The sequence below is a fragment of the Mesoplodon mirus genome (assembly GCF_964341445.2).
Source record: "Mesoplodon mirus genome assembly, chromosome: 12".
NCBI lineage: Eukaryota > Metazoa > Chordata > Mammalia > Artiodactyla > Ziphiidae > Mesoplodon > Mesoplodon mirus.
The window spans coordinates 92,575,020-92,594,459 of NC_138988.1; the positions used below are offsets into that span (position 1 = coordinate 92,575,020).

At 43.1% G+C, this 19,440-nt stretch overlaps 1 protein-coding gene across 1 annotated transcript in view; it reads left to right on the forward strand.

Annotated features, from left to right (window-relative positions):
* The first annotated feature begins 2,888 nt into the window (after positions 1 to 2,888).
* The window catches only part of KIF13A (kinesin family member 13A), a 211,225-nt gene continuing 194,673 nt past the window's right edge, over positions 2,889 to 19,440 (forward strand). The window contains 2 exon segments of the mRNA XM_082638701.1: positions 2,889 to 3,025; positions 3,300 to 3,390. Coding sequence (XP_082494827.1) covers positions 2,971 to 3,025; positions 3,300 to 3,390 — 146 coding nt within the window. The 5' untranslated portion in view covers positions 2,889 to 2,970.

Genomic DNA, 19,440 nt, shown 5'->3' on the forward strand with positions numbered 1-19,440 from the left:
AGGTCATAAAAGCTGAAAGAGCTTACATTGGTGCTCTTAAAATGCTCATGCTCAGAACCTAACCACCAGGCTGTGAGGAAGCTCAAGCCCGCCCATGCAGAAAGACCATATAGTACCTGAGAAAGAGAAACACCTGTCCTGCTCCAGCTGTTCCAACTCCCCATGCTCCGCCCCTGCCCATTCCAGCTCCCATCTGACTGCAATCTCTGCAATCTCATGATTGAACCAGATGAGCCCTTCCCAAATTGTTTTAAGCTGCTGATTTGGGGGGGGAGGATGTGTTATATAACCAGAACAGCATATTCTTCTTCTGAGCAGAGGTCTTCACAAGAATGTGAGAGCCATCTTCACGTATCTGAAGGACTGTCATGTAGAAGAGGCGGTTGACTTGGAGGGGGGAAGCTCTAGGTGGCAGCACTAAAATCAACAGTTGGAATTTACAGGGAGGCCAATTTGATTCTTCACAGAGCCCTTCCCTAACTGTGGAATTTTAGAGCCATCCACTAGTGAGCACTCTGCCAACAAACATACCCAAGCAGAGGGATGACCACTTTGGGGGAGGTTGTAGAAGGGTCCAGAAGACCCCCAAAAGGCACATTCCCAGCCTAAAAAGATGTAATTTCAAATGAGTTAAGGCTAAAACTGTTTTGAAGAAGAAACAGTTCTTCTTAGAAGAGGAGAGGACTAATCTGGGTCTTTAGAGTTGGAGAGGGTTGGGAAAGGTGAAAAGCAGAAGGACCACTCAGCAAAAAAAAAAAAAAAAAAAAAAAAAAAAATGGGGGACTTCCCTGTTGGCACAGTACTTAAGACTCCTTACTCCCAATGCAGGGGGCTGGGGTTCGATCCTGGGTCAGTGAACTAGATCCCACGTGCACGCTGCAACTAAGAGTTTGCACGCCACAACTAAGGAGTCCACCTGCCACAACTAAGACCCAGCGAAACCGAAAAACAAACAAAACAAAAAACAGTGGAGGGCTTCCCTGGTGGCATAGTGGTTGAGAGTCTGCCTGCCGATGCAGGGGACACGGTTTCGTGCCCCGGTCCGGGGAGATCCCACATGCCGCGGAGCGGCTGGGCCCGTGAGCCATGGCCGCTGAGCCTGCGCGTCCGGAGCCTGTGCTCTGCAACGGGAGAGGCCGCAGCAGTGAGAGGCCCGCGAACCCAAAAGGGGGAAAAAAAAAACAATGGAAACTATTTAACCGGCAACACCAAGTTAATCATGGCCCTCTCACCTTAAGACCTATTCTTACCTGTGTATGGTGTGTTATGGGTCATCCTCCTCCCAGACCCTCTCCAGTCAGCTGCAACCCTCAATTCTCACATCCCAGTGGTTGCTAAGTCTTTCACTCTTATCTCCACAGTAAGTCCTGCCTCTGCTCTTAGCGTTCCATCTGCACTACCACTGGCTTTGCTCTAGCCATCATCACCTCTTATCTAGATGATATTCTTTTAAGAGTCAGGCCTGGGAATTCCCTGGCGATCCAGTGGTTAGGACTCCCCACTTTCCCTGCCGAGGGCAAGTGTGCTGCGAAGCTAAAAACAAACCAAACCAACCAAACAAAAAAACACCCCAAAGAGGCAGTCCTGGGCTCCAAGACCAAAGCCTTCATTCAGTTCCCATTGCCTTTGGAATAAAGTTGACATTTCTTAGGTATTCAAGGCTTTCATGATATGACAGAGAAGGTGATGGTGTCAAGCCCATACTTGGCACCTGTTGGAGACAGAATTAAACCTCATAGCACCTGCCAGCAGTCTAGTCGTATCAGACACGGGGCTGTTTTTCCTGCCACAGAGTGTGTGTCTGTAGCACAGGATGCATGACTTTATTCGTTTTTGTGTTCTCCACAGCACTTTGCACACAGTTGGCCCCCAATACAACTTCCAGTGACCTTGTGAATGATTGAATTTCTACACTTAAGCAAATTGGAAAGATTTCCCCAGATCTAAACTTGGGATTTTAGACTTGGGTACGCTTCAACATGCCCGGCTCCCCGTAAGCGCCCAAGAAGCACTTGTTGAACCGCATAGAAGAAATCAGATTCCCCCGGTTCCGCCCTGGCAGGGAGGTGGGCCTTTGGCAGGACGACGGAATCCATGGCTATTAAATTCTTATGTAAGAGTGAATGACCCTCCAGCCCACTTGACAGCTCTCCCGCAAGAAAAGTGCAAGGGCAAGGGAAGGAAGCGAGAGCAGTCTTTGCAAACACACACTCTTTCGGTGGCAGAGGCACAGATTGATTTCCAGCCTCGGTTCACCACACGCATCTGAAAATGCAGCTGCGCGCTCCGTGCGGTGCCGGGCGGGCGGAGGGGGCGGCGTGCCGGCATTTCGGTTTGAGGCGTATTTCATTCCGTGGGTAAGGCCTGCCCACCCGGCACACCCAAGAGCTCTGGGGCTGCGGTGACAGCGGCCCCACAAGGTGACTCGAGTTCAAGGCGGTGCCCGTGGGGTCCCCGCCGGCGCGGGTGCAGGCCGGGCCCGGAGAAACCGGGCGCCCCGCCCCGGACTGCAGCGGCCCCCAGCGCCGCGCCGCTCGCCGTCCCCTCCGGGTTCCGCTGGGCGCCGCGCGCCGCCGGGCCGGGCCTCCCCGAGCCGCGGGGGCGCGGGCGCGGCGAGGCGCGGAAGATGGCGGCGCGGCCGGGCCCGGGGCGGCCGCGAGGGGCCGCGGCGCTCTGCGGTCGGCTGGGCCGGCGCGGCTAGAGCGGCGCCTGGGCCCGGGCGGCGCGGCCTCCTCCCCGCCCGCCGCCGCCGCCGCCGCCGCCGCCGCGCCCCGCCCCGCGCGCCCGCCCCTCCCCGGGCCGCGGCCGTGCCCCGCGTCGCGCTCCCCCGGGATGGCCCGCGCGCCTCGGCGCTGCCTTACGGAGCACACGGCGGAGCAGCGGCGGCGGCCGCGCTCGGGGGGCGCGCGGCTGCGGCTGCGGCGGCGCCGCGCGTGAGGGGCCGCCTGGGGCCGAGCGGGCGCCGCCAACATGTCGGATACCAAGGTAAAAGTTGCCGTCCGGGTCCGGCCCCTGAACCGACGAGGTGAGGAGCTTTCCGCTCATTTTCGTTTGTGGTCGGGATGAGGGCGGGGGCAACTTTGGAAACTGCGGGGCCGCGGGGCTGGAGCGGCGGGAGCGGAGCCGGAGCGCCGGGGCGGAGGCGGCGCCCGCACCGGCCGCGGGTACCCGGTGCGCCGGCTCCCGGCTCCCGGCTCCGGGCTCGGCCGCCTCCCGGGGGAGTCCCGCGCGGCGTGCAGAGGAGGGCTGCGGGCACGGATGCTCGGCTTGGCAACGTTCGTTTTCCCTTCTGCTTTCAGAACTGGAACTGAACACCAAGTGCGTGGTGGAGATGGAAGGGAATCAAACGGTCCTGCACCCTCCTCCTTCTAACACCAAACAGGGAGAAAGGTAAAGCGGGTGCCGAGAGGGCGGGCAGGAGGGTGCAGCCCCGCCGCCTCCTGCAAGTTTGAGCCAGGAAAATGGGAGTGCTCTTGCCTATTGTTAGGAGGACGGCTTCAAGTTTGTCGCACGCTCCTGTCTGAAGCTGTTGCAAGTCCAAGTTCCTCTCTCTCCTCCCTCTGCCCCCCTCCCCCTTGTCCCCTCCCATCTAGAGCGGCATCAGGCAGGGCACCCCGGCCTGAACAGGACCAGTCCGCTGTGTCCCCGGCCGGCTTCGAGGGGGGCCGGATGGGACCCTAGAGATGATTAGTCCAATAGCCACATTTTACAGATGAGAAAACTGAGGCCCGAGGCGAGCAAGTGACCACCCCAAGGCCTGGTTCGTGGAACCCAGTGCCCCTGGTTCTTTCCACCACTGTACTGTTTGCTTTATTTGGCAGAATGTTAAGGAACTTTGTGTGTAAAATGGGGGGTGGGAGGGAACACCCCCCCACAATAAAGCAGAACAGTTTTGTACGATGCAGGCTCAGGCCTGGACCATTTAAGATCTATTTTTTTGTTGGTGCTGGGTTGAGATAATGCCTGAATGTAATGCGCGAATTTCGATTTTCAAGGAAACAAAAGTAGTGCCCGGAGCTGTGTAGACACTGGGGGGATGTTTAAAAGGGGCTGCATTTACTAGATGGCAACATTTGCATTTGAAAAGTGGTAACTGTTGGATCCTTATTAATTCTGCTCTATTCCACGCAACAGTATGGGAAAATGCCCTAAAATAATTTGAATATTTGGCATTTTTTTGGTAAGCCCCTGAGAAGAAAACGGTTGGAATTCATTTAGTATAGCAATGCAGTAGCTTGTAAAAATAGGAAAGAGAAATCAGGGAGATCTGACAAAATTAATTCCTCTCTGATGAGAGTTTGTGTTTCTAAAAGTCACCTGTTGATTGATGTGTTACAATTTAGTGATTTTGTTGTTGTTGTTCTTCAGAGATTTTTTTCACTAAAGAGAGACTCTGAAGTAGGGTTTGTTACTTTATTGCTAAAGGAAACAACTGCCTTCATTCTATAATCATGTGGTGTTCAGGCATAGTTTTACTAAATTTGGGGGGGAGAAATTATCATGAGGTAAGTTTGGGGATTGTTTGCTTTTTGTGCTGAGGCTAGAAATATTTATCCAATGTGCAAACATTCTGCTTCCTGTAGCAGATTGTTATGGTGATTGTAAATAGCTAAGTTGTATTTAAATATGTCACATACTTTTCAGTAATGGATGTATCTTTGAATAATATTTTTAGATACATTTTAGATATTTATAGGATTTTAGATACATTTATAGCAATGTAGTTGTGTATTTCTTAGTGATAGTAAGTAAACTCATTGAGTAAATTAAGATATTTACAGCTTAAATTAGTCACCCACATCACCAACATTTCCCTCCCCCCCCAACCTGAATATTGTTTGAGAAAAAGATTCTGCTGGGTCTGAGTCTTCGAAGCAGTCTAGGAAGCAGGTAGAATGTTAACTCCTTTTATGTAGCTGTGGCTTCTGTTTCCCTTGCTGGTTTGACACCTGCTCCTTGTCACTCTTAACCATCAGGAGTGTTACTGTTAGCTACTATTTAATGAAATGAAGCTTTGTCATTTGTGGGCAGACACAGATTTAGTGTTGTGGAATTTGGATAGAAATTACAACTGTAGACAGTTGGTTGGAACTACTAAATAATCAATTGATCATTTTTAGGGCCACCACTGCGGTTACTGATCAGCATCTTTTAAGTAATGATTTGAAGGGTGACTTGGGGATTTATCCATCTGCTTGCTTCTTGGAATAGCCCCTTATCTGGAACTATAAGAATAGCACTGAAACATGGGTGTTCTCTTGTTCTGGCCTCCTGGCAGATATGATTCTTTGAGTGGTGGATGGCCCCTTTCTGTGGGATTCTGCCTGGGTACCTGTCATTCAGTTTACAGACAAACTGGGAGGAGTGAACACAGCAGTACTGCTTGCAGGTTAGGATTACTGTCTTTGCGAGGAGGGAGACACCAAATGCATTTTGATTTTCATTATGCAGCTTGGTTTTATGTTTCTCCAGTGGGTCTTCCCTTAAAGCAACAGTGCATTTAAAAATAGAAACAGTTCCTCCCTTGGGTTCTGGGTTGATTAATTGCAACGATGCTTCATGTTACCTTTGCAATTCATTTCTATCATTTGTTTTGGATAGAGCTCAGAACAAGGCAAGACTATTATTTTTCTTACCTAGAAGTCCAAGGTTTGAAGTGTAAGAAGTTTTAAATTAATATTGGCAAACCCGTGTCAGATTGAAAATCACTTTTTTTCCTGAATATTGCAAGAAATTACTAATGTATTAATCATGGTTGGAGTTTTAAGTTACTGGGTGAAAGCTTCCACTCCTACCAGTAAAAACAAACAAGAGTGCATTGGTTTCCAGGAAAAGAAACAGATAGGCTTAGTTTTCATAATTTTCCCCCTTTATGGAATCAAAGCCAAAACTACATGTTAAGGACTAAAAGATCACAGGTCTTCTGAGGTTAAAGATGTTTGTTTTGGTTCTGAAATTCTAAGATTATAATACACCACAGAGGTCCAGGTTAATAGTTGATGTGTTTATCAATCACCATTCTGAAACATTAAGACATATATGAATGTATTTCTTAAAATACCATTGCATTACCATGCAGGAGACATTTATGAAGTTCAGATCATGTGGGTACCATGCTTAGCTTAGGGGATCCAAAGATCACTACGGACCCATTGCCTGTGCCAGAGACTCTCACCTTTGAGAGAGGTGGGAAAACAGGGGAAAAAATAATTGAAATATAATGTGGTGGATTATGTAGATTACACTTTCCCACTATATATACCCTATCATTTGGAAATTACCTGTTTGCTCTTCTGTCTCCTCTCCTCTCCTTGAGGCTTTGAGATCTGGGAAGGCAGGTACCTTGTCCTACTGACTTTTGTGTCCCATGTTTCCAAACAGCATCTGGCACATAGCAGGCCCTCAGCAAATGTCTGCAGTGTGATGGTTTGCAGTGTGATGGGCGTGCTGAGGAGGGGCTGTGGATGTGACCCGGGGTCCTGGCATCCTGCAAAGACAGGTGGCATTTGTGCCTGTCACGTGGGTGCTAAGAGTACAGGTTCACTTTTTCAAGATCGGGAGAAAGTCTTTTGTCAAAGTGAAAGGCATACCTGCCTCAAATTACTTCTGGGTGACTGTGTGTGCGTGCGTGCAGGATGTGGAATAGGGTGCGGAAGCCAGGCAATTCATGAAGGGGGAAGAGAATGAGAACCCCTAATTTGCCAAAATAGGTAATAGTTTTAAAATCAAAGTATAACCAGATGTGCAGTGCAAAGACTTCCTCTCACCCTGGTTGTCATCTCTACTCTTCCCATCCCCTCACCTGTCCAAAAAAAGGTAACCACAGTCATTAACTTCTCATGCATATTTTCAAATACACATACTTTATATATATATATATATATATATATATATATATATTTCCACAAATATCTTTTCTATAATTAAATACCAGTATATTGACTCCTTCATTTTTTATTTTTATTTTTTTAATATCCTGTGTGGGTGGTAGTAGTAGTGGTTTTAAAAAAATACATACCCATGTGTATATGAATCTGATCTTTATAACTTTTAAGAAGTGAAGCTTTATCATGAGAGTATAATGGAACTTGCTTTCTGCAGAAATTTTTGTTCTTATTTTAAATCATTTTAAAGTAAGTGAATTGTAGGGTAAGCATCCAAAGCAATGTGCATATATCAACATAACCTAGCTAAGTTAAAAGAAAAATTGGACTAAATTTAGCGTTTTAGTAAAAGAGCATCAAAGTTTTAACTTGCCCAATTTTTCCATACTGCAAGGTGGGCAGTGTAGCTTTTAAAGTATATGAGGGTGGGTCAGTGGAAGAAAACTATATCTTGGTCGACTGCATCTGTACTTTCTAGTTTATGCATTATATGTTGCAAGTTTTTGATTGTTTATTCCACCAGGCTGGCTTCCACTGCTGTTAAAGTCTTCTAGGATGGTTCCTTCTGCTCGAGTATATCTGTAGACCGGGAATTTAAAAATGAGTTAAAATCATATAAAATGAGAAAGATCCATCACCTAAGAAGCAGTAATATTCCACATTATCTGATTGACTTTGAGTTTTATTGTGTTTTCTGTGTTGTTACTCTTCTCTCTGGTTCAAATATTACAAAGTTGATTGTAAGAAAGCAGAGTATTTAGATTTCAGTAATATAGGAGTGAGCATTCTTCATGCATGATATCAGTGGCATTTTAAAGAGTGTTATAATGGAATCTTTTCATTAGCTGTCAACATTTTCCATTTCTTTGCTTTACAATAAAGATAGATTGTCATCTCTCCCTTTAAAAAAAACAGGACTAAAAGTAATTATAATGCTGTGTAGATAGTAATTTAAAAATTATTTTGTTCACAGTTAAACATACATTTTACATTATGCACAGTTGTGTGTACGTATATGAAGGTTCATGAAAAAATTTACTATGTGCAATGTCTCTGTTATTTTCTACCACCTTCTTTTTTCTTTTAAAGGGAACTTTATTTTTATTTATTTATTTTTGGCTGCGTTGGGTCTTCGTTGCTGTGCAGGCTTTCTCTAGTTGTGGCTACTCTTCATTGCGCCGTATGGGCTTCTCATTGCGGTGGCTTTTCTCATTGTGGAGCACCGGCTCGTGGCGTGCAGTCTTCAGTAGTTGTGGCTCGAGGGCTCTAGAGTGCAGGCTCAGTAGTTGTGGCACACAGGCTTACTTGCTCCGCGGCATGTGGGATCCTCCCGGACCGGGGCACGAACGCGTGTCCCCTGCATCGGCAGGTGGACTCTCAACCACCGCACCACCAGGGAAGCCGGGCAGGCGGATTCTTAACCACTGCGCCACCAGGGAAGCCCTACCTGCTTTTGTTTTAATTCATTTTAGAAATGATGGTTGTGACTTACAGAATTAATTTCACAACCCGCTAAATGGTCATAGGTTTATAATTTGAAAAATACAAGCTTAGTGGCTAAGAGGTTGGGTTCTGCATACATATATTTGTATATATATTTTAAAATCAGTGTGATAGTTTGAAGTGTGAAGTAGTTTTATAATTTATAAAGGCTATGGTTTAAACAGAAGAATCCTCTTTATTTTTAGTCCCAGAGGCAGCCACGTATAGTGATCTTAGCTTGTTCTTTTGGAATTTCCCTCCATATTTCTGAGTAACATGCTGGTAGTGATAGTTTTTAATTCGTTCTCTCTGTTCTCTTTCTGTGCCTTATTTTCACCCCATCCCCGAATTCTCCCCATCCCCCATTTTCCCAATATAGTTATATAATGTATCAGTATTTAGTATTTCCATTATTTAAATGACTGTATAGAACATTATTTACAGTTGAGCCGTGTACTTTTCCATGATTTCTCCTATCATACAAAACTTTTTGTTTTCCCTGGAGTTAATAATTGTTTTTATTTTTTTCCTTTCTCTCTAATTTGCTTCTTTTTTATGTACTTACCCTTAATTCAACATTTAAATTATCTGTCCCTTGCCCACATCTCCTTTCAAGACATTCAGATATATGAAGTGCTCTCTTGATTTCATCTTCTTAGAGACATCTCTCCTTGACCCTTCTAACATGTTCCTTTATGAACTGGTAACCTTCTCTGCCTGATGTAGCTGTCATCCTGGGGGCTCCTGTCCCATCATTCTGAGAATTCCTTTTATTTCTCTTCTGTGTGGGATCTGTTTTTCTGTTTCCTTTTTCTTTCTTGGTTTACTGCCTCAGTTTTGTAGAGCATATCCTTTGGTAGCTTCCTGAGAAGGAATGTTTGGGAAGTAAGGGTTTTTGAAACCATGGAAATATCTTCATTCCACCTACTTACCTCGTTAATAGTTTGGATGGGTATCGAATTCTATTTTGAAGATATTGTTGCTTTAATGTCCTCTAGCTTCCAGTGTTTCTCTTGAGAAGTCCAAAGCTATTTGGATTTCTAATCCTTTAGACGTGACCTAGATTTTCCCTTTCTGTAATCCTATAGAATATTTTCTTCCCCATTTTTGTGAAATCACAGTGGTGGGCCTTTTGGACCTGGAAACTTGCATCCTTCAGTTCTGAAAAAAAAATTATTGAATTAATTCATTAGCAAACACTTCTTAAAATTTACTCAGTTCTTTTCTGGAACACTTATTTGGACATGGGTTTTCCTGAACTGGTCCTCTATATAGTCGGTCTTTTTTTTTTTTTTTTTAGTGCATAGTTTTGTTGGTGTTGGTGTCTGTCTTTTATGTTAAATCTCAAATGTATAGATTTTGGACTTTCTCTAGGACAAGGGCTATATATGATTTATCTTTGTGTTCTTAGGGCCTACATTCAAGAATGCCCAGCACACAGAAAGCATTTTGTAAATTCTCTTTGTTGTTTTAAAAAAATTATCATTATTAAATGGTTCTGTCAACTCCCTTTTCTTTTTAGCTTCCAACAATAGAAATAAAAATGCTTTTCTTTTTCTTAAGAGCACGTGTAAATGCTAGAATTAAAGGTAGTAGCTGCCTTATACAACTCTTAGCTACCCACATTAATGAAGATAATCAGTGTAATCAGTACAAAAGCTCGAAAAATTAGAAAAATCCTGTTTTTGTATCACTATTGCAAAAATTTTAGTTAGATTTTTTTTTGGTCATCATTAATTTTAAAATATGTATGCTTGTTGGGTTGGGGAAATTTTTCAAAATGATACCAAACTGGCCAGTTTATCATCCTACCACTTGGCTACTTCTGGCAAAATCTAGTTAGAAATAAGTGGATAACTTGGATTGTTTCCAATTTTCAATAAAATTACACATGCTGTGCACTCATATTTTAAAGAAATTTATAGGCCTTCCCTGGTGGCGCAGTGGTTAAGAATCCACCTGCAAGTGTAGGGGACACAGGTTCAAGCCCTGGTCTGGCAAGATCCCACATGCTGTGGAGCATCTAAGCCCATGTGCCGCAACTACTGAGCCTGTACTCTAGAGCCTGCGAGCCACAACTACTGAGCCCACGCACCACAACTACTGAAGCCCGCACGCCTGGAGCCTGTGCTTCATAACAAGAGAAGCCACCACAGTGAGAAGCTTGTGCACTGCAGCAAAGAGTAGCCCCTGCTCACTGCAACTAGAGAAAGCCCGTGTGTAGCAATGAAGACCCAGCAAAGACAAAAATAATAATAATAAAAAAAAAGAAATTTATAAGAAAAAGTCTTCCACAGATAGTAAGCTTTCTGAAGACATCAAGGTCTCTCAGTTATTCAACCACAGTTACCCTTTCTCAAATCTTCCCTGGAGCTATTGAGAGTTTAAAGGAGTTTGGAGAACATTACTGGCAAATGAAATGGAGAAACCAACAAGACGTATAGAAACGCTCAGAAAGAGAATTTTGTACCTTCACAACATAGGAAATGAAGTTTACTAACAACACAGCTGTCAATAAAGGAAGTATGCTAAAATTCACATTAAAACAATCAAGAGTTGATTTATATGGGATTCAAGAGCTATCTTTTCAAAGATTACTCTACACAATATTTCTGGGAATTTAGATTTGCAAATATAAGAAGAAAATATGAGAAATTCTTCCTTGGAAATTAGTTTATTTGGCATTTTACCACCCAACAACTATGTGGAAACTAAATAAGCATGGGAAAAATGTCAAGTTTTCACATCTCTAAAATTTTATTGTAAAAATGGATAATTCTTATATTTGACTGTAAGATCTAAGGTTAAAAAAAGAAAAGTAGAGAGGAGAAATTCTTGTAGACTCTCAGAATTAGGAGGACAACAAGTCCAAGCCTCATCATTTGCTTGAATGCAGTCTTGATTTCATTTTACTATGAGATGAACAATTCAGTGAATCATTGATGAAGCAGTAGAACTGTTTTACCAAATCATTCTTTTTATTTTTTATTTTTTATTTTTTATTTTTTTTTAATTTTTTTAATTTTTTGCTTTATAACAAACTTAATCAGTTATACATATACATATGTTCCCATATCCCCTCCCTTTTGCGTCTCCCTCCCACCCTCCCTATCCCACCCCTCCAGGCGGTCACAAAGCACTGAGCTGATCTCCCTGTGCTATGCGGCTGCTTCCCACTAGCTATCTACCTTACGTTTGGTAGTGTATATATGTCCATGCCGCTCTTTCACTTTGTCACAGCTTACCCTTCCCCCTCCCCATATCCTCAAGTCCATTCTCTAGTAGGTCTGTGTCTTTATTCCTGTCTTACCCCTATGTTCTTCATGACATTTATTTTTTCTTAAATTCCATATATATGTGTCAGCATACAGTATTTGTCTTTCTCTTTCTGACTTACTTCACTCTGTATGACAGACTCTAGGTCCATCCACCTCATTACAAATAGCTCAATTTCATTTCTTTTTATGGCTGAGTAATATTCCATTGTATATATGTGCCACATCTTCTTTACCCATTCATCTGATGATGGACACTTAGGTTGTTTCCATCTCTGGGCTATTGTAAATAGGGCTGCTATGAACATTTTGGTACATGTCTCTTTTTGAATTATGGTTTTCTCAGGGTATATGCCCAGTAGTGGGATTGCTGGGTCATATGGTAGCTCTATTTGTAGTTTCTTAAGGAACCTCCATACCGTTCTCCATAGTGGGTGTACCAATTCACATTCCCACCAGCAGTGCAAGAGTGTTCCTTTTTTTTCCACACCCTCTCCAGCATTTATTGTTTCTAGATTTTTTGATGATGGCCATTCTGACTGGTGTGAGATGATATCTCATTGTAGTTTTGATTTGCATTTCTCTAATGAGCAAAGATGCCAAATCATTCTTGAAATGAACTTTTCACGTCAAAGCACAATTGTATCTTTTAAAAAGATTGCTTCCTTAGATACTCTAAAATGTTTTATAAGAAGCATGACAGAAATTTAAAAGGGGGGTTGGGGGCAGGAGGAAGGTGTCATTGTCTGGGCAAACCTAAAAATCCATTATTCTTATTTTTCTCCTTCCTTCATTTTGTCCTTGTCCATATAATATAAATATTTATAATTACAATTTTGTGTTTTGCTTTTCTTGCATTTATTTTTGTCATGCAACATAGTTTTCATAATTATAATTTTAATAATTGAGTAGTTTGTTGAGTTTCATAATTTTAAACCATATTTCTATATTTCTGGACCTGAAACTTGTTCTAACTGAGAGCATCTTCAAGGAACTTTTTAAGAATCCTTTGCTAATTGCAAGGCATTTCTTCCCAAGTAAGCTTGCTACCACAAAAATACATCTTTGAAATTGCATGACAGCATGAACTATTCCCTTATATTACAATGGAGTTAAAAGTTGATAATTTTCAGATTTAAGTATGAGCTAGGTCATGGAAAAAAATGATTTTGTGTGGACAGTAACAACCCAGGGGTTCTCACACTTAAGAGTGTATCAGGGGACTTCCCTGGTGGTCCAGTGGTTAAGAATCTACATTCCAGTGAAGGGGATGCGGGTTCAATCCCTGGTCAGGGAACTAAGATCTCACATGGCATGGGGCAACTAAGCTCACATGCCACAACTACTGAGCCCTCCCGCCGCAACTACTGAGCCCGTGTACCACAACTAGAGAAAAAGCCCGCATGCCACAATGAAGAGCCCATGTGCTGCAACTAAGATCCGATGCAGCCAAATAAATAAATACCAAAAAAAGAAAAACACAGTCCCACCCAGAAGGTTCTGATCCAGTAGCTTGGCTTGAGAATTTGCATTTCTAACAAGTTCCCAGGTGATACTGATGCTGTTAGCTCCGGACCAAGCTCTGAGAATCACTGCTTTAGGCCAGGACTGTCCAATAGAATTTTCTGTGATGATGGAAATGTTCTACACATCTGCTGTCCAATATGGTAACCACTGGCCATTCATGATTACTGAGCACTTGAAATGTGGCTAGTGCAACCAAAGAACTGAATTTTAAATTTTATTTCACTTTCATTAGTTTAAATTTAAACTGCAGGTGGCTACTGTATTGGACAGTAGGGACATGGTTCTAAACCTTGGTTGCACATTAGAATCACCTGGGGGGTTTTAAAAATCGATGCCTGGGTCCTACCCCCAGAGTTTCTGGCTTAATTGGGCTGTAGTGCACCTTAGGCACTGGGATTTTTAAACGCTTTCCAGATGTCCCAGTTACGATGGTTGTTTAACAAATCATCCCTAAAGTTAGTGGTCTGAAACCACCATTTTTTAATGCCCCTGGACTCTGTGGGTCAGGAATTTGGACAAAGTAGATATGACTTGTCTCTGCTTCTCAGCGTCTGGGGTCTCATCTTGAAGACTAGAAGTCTGAGGGTGTAGTCATCAGAGGGCTGGACCGGGTTGGATGTCAGAGGTGGTTAACGCAAATGGTTGGTAGTTGATTCTCGTGTAGTGAAGGTTGACAAACACTGATCTAGTTTAATAAAGCAGGTTTTAAAGCCCAGTTTCACAGCTTGTCCTTTGGTTTATTTTACCATTCTGATTGTGATCATGTATGCAAATTCTCATAACCATTAACGTTCTCAAAACTAAAGTCTGAAAGCCTCATAAAATCAGCCTAAATATTTACCTTATTAAGGTGACTTATGGAACTTTAATAGGGTCTTCGTATTATTATGAAAGTTAAGCCTCACAAAGTTAAATAAATTCTCTCCCATTTGAGAAAAGCCTCCTATTCTCTAGCCAGGTGTATTTAATCAAAATACCTCTTCTTATTTGTTTTTACTTAAATTGTGGCAGAGGGGGCTTCCCTGGTGGCACAGTGGTTGAGAGTCCGCCTGCTGATGCAGGGGACATGGGTTTGTGGTCCGGGAAGGTCCCACATGCCGCGGAGCCAGCGTGTCCGGAGCCTGTGCTCCGCAACGGGAGAAGCCACAACAGTGAGAGGCCCGCGTACTGCAAGAAAAAAAAAAAAAAAATTGTGGCAGGGGGGAAGGAATTACCTCGATTATCTAGATGCAGGGTACTTGCCTAGCCTTCAGCTGACTCCTCCACCTGACTTCTTGGGAAGCACAGGTTTCTCAGCTTTCTAATGGCCTGTGGACCACAATTCTCTGCTTCAGGCCCTGGAACTATGTGGCAGTCCCAACCTCAACTCCTGTACCTTTGCAGAGCCCTAGGGACCCCATCTGTGTGGAGGCTCAGGACAGTGTGATGACTGGATGGGAAGTCTGGATGCTGCAGGGTCCTGCCACTAACGTGGTCTGTATCCTTGAGCTAGCCATTAACACTTCGTCTGTCAAACTGCGGGCTAAACTAGGTAACCGGTAAGGTTTTTTAAGCTCTAAAATTTAGATTTATCCCAACTATACTTACATGTAGAGTTGAATCAAATAGAGGAATAGGTAACATTTACAGGGGCTGAAATGGGTTGGGTTGTAATTTACTTCTTGTCAGAGTGTTAGGAAAACTGGGGAGGAAGGGTCACTGTTCTTGGGAGGCTCTGTTTGCCTGCAGTAGGTGATGCGAGAATTGAAGGTGTCAAGTGAAATAAGACAGCCACTAGCTCCAGATAGCTGAAGCCATTATCAGCTAGCCGGGGAGCCTGGGTTCCTTACAGACATTTCTACATGCCTCCTGTCTCAGCTAGGACAGCAGCTTTTATACGTGCCTACAGGGCATTATAAATCTTCTGATTTGGTCCTTTCAATTAGTTTTTATCTTGTACAGTTGTGTTCTTTTGGGGAACCAGTGATTTTTAAGCTGTTCTTGCAGGCATACAGCTGTTTTATGTGATAAGTCTGTATGGGGGTGGAGAAATGACATTTCCAGAGCTGTTAGGCTAAAACTTACTTGGGCAGTTTGTTTTGTTTCTGAGGGTTCTGTTATAACGTAACCAAAAGTATGGTTAATTTCCAATATTTCTTATCTTCAACTGTGAGATGAATTCTGTTTAGTGGGAAAGAGAGAGAGAGAGAGAGAGAGAGAGAGAGAGAGAGAGAGAGAAAGGGTGAAAGAGAGAAGGGGGAGAGAGAGACAGTGAGAGTGTTTCCTTTCGGGTTTGTGTCCTCTTACCCATTCTTTTGAAAGCAGAGTGGTTATTGATTCTCTCTGACCCTTTAGAGTCTGGTCTGTAGGTGTGATGAGCTTTGCTACTGTTAGAAGAGGTGTGAGGAAAGCATCTGTGTGCAGTTGCCTTGAGGGAAGAAGTTCGGAGCCTTGTTTTTTAAAGGACAGGGAACAGGAAGGAAGGCTTTGAGGAAAAGGAAGCTTTACCCTTTGTTGTTGGCTCTTTGTGTTGTCTTGAAGAGACACTCCCTAGATTGTACACCCACCATGAATGACCACAACTATTCATGTTTCTCAAGCTGGGAGCCTCAGGGGAAAATCAGAAAGGGCAAAACCATGCTGAACTGCTCAGGCATTCTGTTGCAGTATTGAGTAGATTTATCCCCAATTTTGGAAGGGCCATGCAGTAAACCCTCATGTAGTTTGTTGAGCAGATTAATAAGCCTTTAAATATACTTACATTTCGTAGTTTAATAAAACAAGTCCTCAGAATTGATGCTTGGTGTGCCCACCTATCTATAATCCCAGCTCAGTAGAGAATGTGTCAAGACGTGTAGCTGAACTTGTAACTGTTCTTTTTTAAATTGGATAACAAACTGTTAGCGTTTTTTGTTTTTTGTCTTTTGTTCTCTATCTTTAATGACTTCTATTTATATTGTTAATTAAAGTTTAGTATTCCCTGTACAACTTGTAACAGGGGATGGTTACATTATTGTGTTAAGAAAGAGCCTTAAAATTACTTGTTTCGGGGCTTCCCTGGTGGCGCAGTGGTTGAGAGTCCGCCTGCCGGTGCAGGGGACACGGGTTCGTGCCCCGGTCCTGGAGGATCCCGCATGCCGCGGAGCGGCTGGGCCTGTGAGCCGTGACTGCTGAGCCTGTGCGTCCGGAGCCTGTGCTCCGCAACGGGAGAGGCCACAACAGTGAGAGGCCCGCATACAGCAAAAAAAAAAAAAAAATTACTTGTTTCAAGGGTCATGCTTTGAGTAAGGAGGAAGGAGTGTGGTAGGGAAAGCTTATCAAGATAATGGTGTTAAATTTGAGCAGCCTTATCCAGTTTTAAACATCTGCCTTTTTGATCTAGAGTTACTGTAACAAACAGGTAACATTAGCATGGTAATGTAACTAAGTTTGTTTTGTTTTTGTTTTTGAAGCCTTTAAGTTTTGCTGGCTTTGATAGTTATCAATAGAATAGTATTCCCCTCTCTGCAATGACAGCTTAGTCTGCAGTTTTTGTGATGAATTCTGCAGTGGAAATAATTTTTCCCAATTTTTTTTTCTTTTAAATACTGAACAAAGAGTCTTCCTTATTTGTGTGATTAAATGAATTTTTCTGAATGGCAGGGTACCTCTTTGCTTTTGTAGTTTGATACATTGAAATAACCTCACCCATCTATTTAAAAGTTAGCCCAGATAAAGTTTAAATGTTCATAAGTATGTGAATTACTTTGTATTTGAGCCAGAGCTTTTACTCAATGAAAGGAAATCTTTTATTTGCCTTTTGTGTGGCCATCCCTTGGGTGTAAATATCTAGTTTTGTAAAACACTATCAAGTATTGTGACAGAATGATGTAGTGGTGGAGAGCCCCTCAGAGGACTTGGGAGGCCAACTGCTTATATTTGAAGCTGATTATGCAGCTGACTAGCTGCAGAGTGTCCCGGCAAGTCCCTTAACCCTCTGTGCCAGTATTTCCTCATCAGTAAAATGGGAATAATAAAATTACAGACCCATAGCGGTTGTGAGGATTACCTGAAAAACTGGGTTCACCTCTTGGTGGGTGTCAGAGAGGGAGAAGGAGGATTTATTCCCTGTAGCAAGTAAGGAAAACACCGGGGATCTTTCTCAAAGCTGTGGCTCCCCAGCAGCAGAATTGGGGACGTTTTAAGCTAAGGGTACGTGCATATTCATGAAGGGGCTTGAGCCCAGGAGAATTCAGCATAGAATTGGGGCAAAGGTCAACAGAGTCCAGGCTTTAGTTGATTGAAGTCACAAAAGGTCAACTTCATCCTTCCGTCCTCCACCAGGGTGGGGACCTTATTTCCTACAGACTCAAAAATATGTATCCGATTACTAGGTATACCCCTTGAGGAGGAACTAGGACTCTGTTTTATCGCTGAACTGTGTTTCTTGACTGCTTTCCCTTTGTTCCTGCATCCCCTCGCTTCATTTAAGAGCATTAATTACTGAGACCTGTGCAAGGGCAAGCATTGTGGCCAGGCTTAGATCCCAAAATGGCTTAGGTCAAAATGGCTTCTCTTCTGTCAAGGAAGCCATGCCTGGTTCACTTCCTCCAGGGACCCCCTACCCCATCTGTTTATAATAGCAGGGTACCTTGCACAGAGCACACATTAAGTGTTGACAATTTAATGTTTTTATTAACACGGAACACTTAAAGCTTGTTGACCTACGCTTTGCTTCTCATTCCAAGTTTAATAAATGAAGTTTTTTTTTAACACCTAAGAAGAGCAATTAAAGAGGGACGTCTCAAAATTTTTGCTTTTAATTGTTGTGAATTTTCTGATTACTTCTGATTTAAATGTGGACACTTCATGCAGTATGTGGTGACACTTTGTGGTGTTACATCAGACACTTGCCATGTCTCAGCTGACAGACCACAGGAGCACTGCTCTGTGGAGATGGATGTGTTGAATTTTGTTGAAAGGGAAATTCCTTCTATGACAGGTGTTCACCAGTCTGGTCATTTGGCAGTCATTCATTTGGGTAAAGAATATATGCCCATAAATTGTATGTGAACACATTGGGAAGTGTAATTTTTTGACAAAATTTTGACATGTTTGTAAAAGTATGTTTGGGAAGAATGGGGGGCTGGTGATGGGAGGGTGCACCAAAGCCCTGGGATAAGATCTGAGGGGGAAAACCGCAGTGCAAAGAGCTTGCCCTGGAATTTGACGCATTGCCAAACTATCTGAATAACAAGAGAGCCTGTTTGGAGACCTGCATAGGGATGGGACTGTAGCCCTAATTGTGTACCTTCAGCTCTGCGTTCCAGGTAGTGGGTGTCCGTCCATTGTTTCCTTAGACACGGTACGTTCTCAGTAAATGTCTGTTGTGCTTGAGTGTATTTCTGTTAATTGGATATATGGTTACTAGGCTGTAGTTAGTATAGGAGATTTGTAGATGGTCAGTACTACCTAGTCATAGACTGACTTCTGAGGAAATGAACATCTGAAGCTACCGAAACATTGTATTCAGTAATATTGGGTTTCTATGCTTTTTTTTTTTTTTTTTTTTTTCTTTCTGAGGAACCTGACTTTGTTATCCCAGTCCCCAGGCTGGTGACTCTTGTTCCAATGTTTACCATACTGGAGACATGGACTCAGGGCCTCTCTATTAAAAATTCAAAATAGAGATATAGTTTTTCTTGTATATCTGGTTCTCTGGCACCCCTTAACTGAATATACATTATCCTGAACTCTCTTATTTATTTATCTGTTTGTTGGTAATCTTCTGGTTTTTGGTAGTCTTTCACTGACACACTAAAATTCAGAAAATATTTAGGCTATTTCACAGAAATATTTGAGTTTCCTTTGAACTTACTAGTCATTTTCTTAAACATTTTTTGCAAAAAGATATACAAATATGGAAACCTAAATGCATGCAGATTTGTGGGTTTTTTAAATAAGAGAGTGATGTACGCCTTCTCAGAAATTTTGGTCAGATTATCCAATTTCCTGTGTGCAGAAATACATGAAAACTAAAGAGGAGGATAAAGAAAAATTTTGATGTACTAAATACTTCGTACATTTACGTGAATGATCATCAAGTGTGTGCTTTGCTTTTCTCCTTTCTCCCTCTGCGTGTCAAGCACCTCAGCCAACATTCCCAGCCTGTGGCTTTGTAAGTGGGGAAAATACAGGCGTGTTCCTCCCGTTTACCTCACCCTCTCTCAGCTGTGTCCTTTGATGTCTTCCAGGCTCTGAGAGTTTGGTGCTGCTGCCCTTGTCCCACCCCTGGAAGCAGAGAACTTGATGGG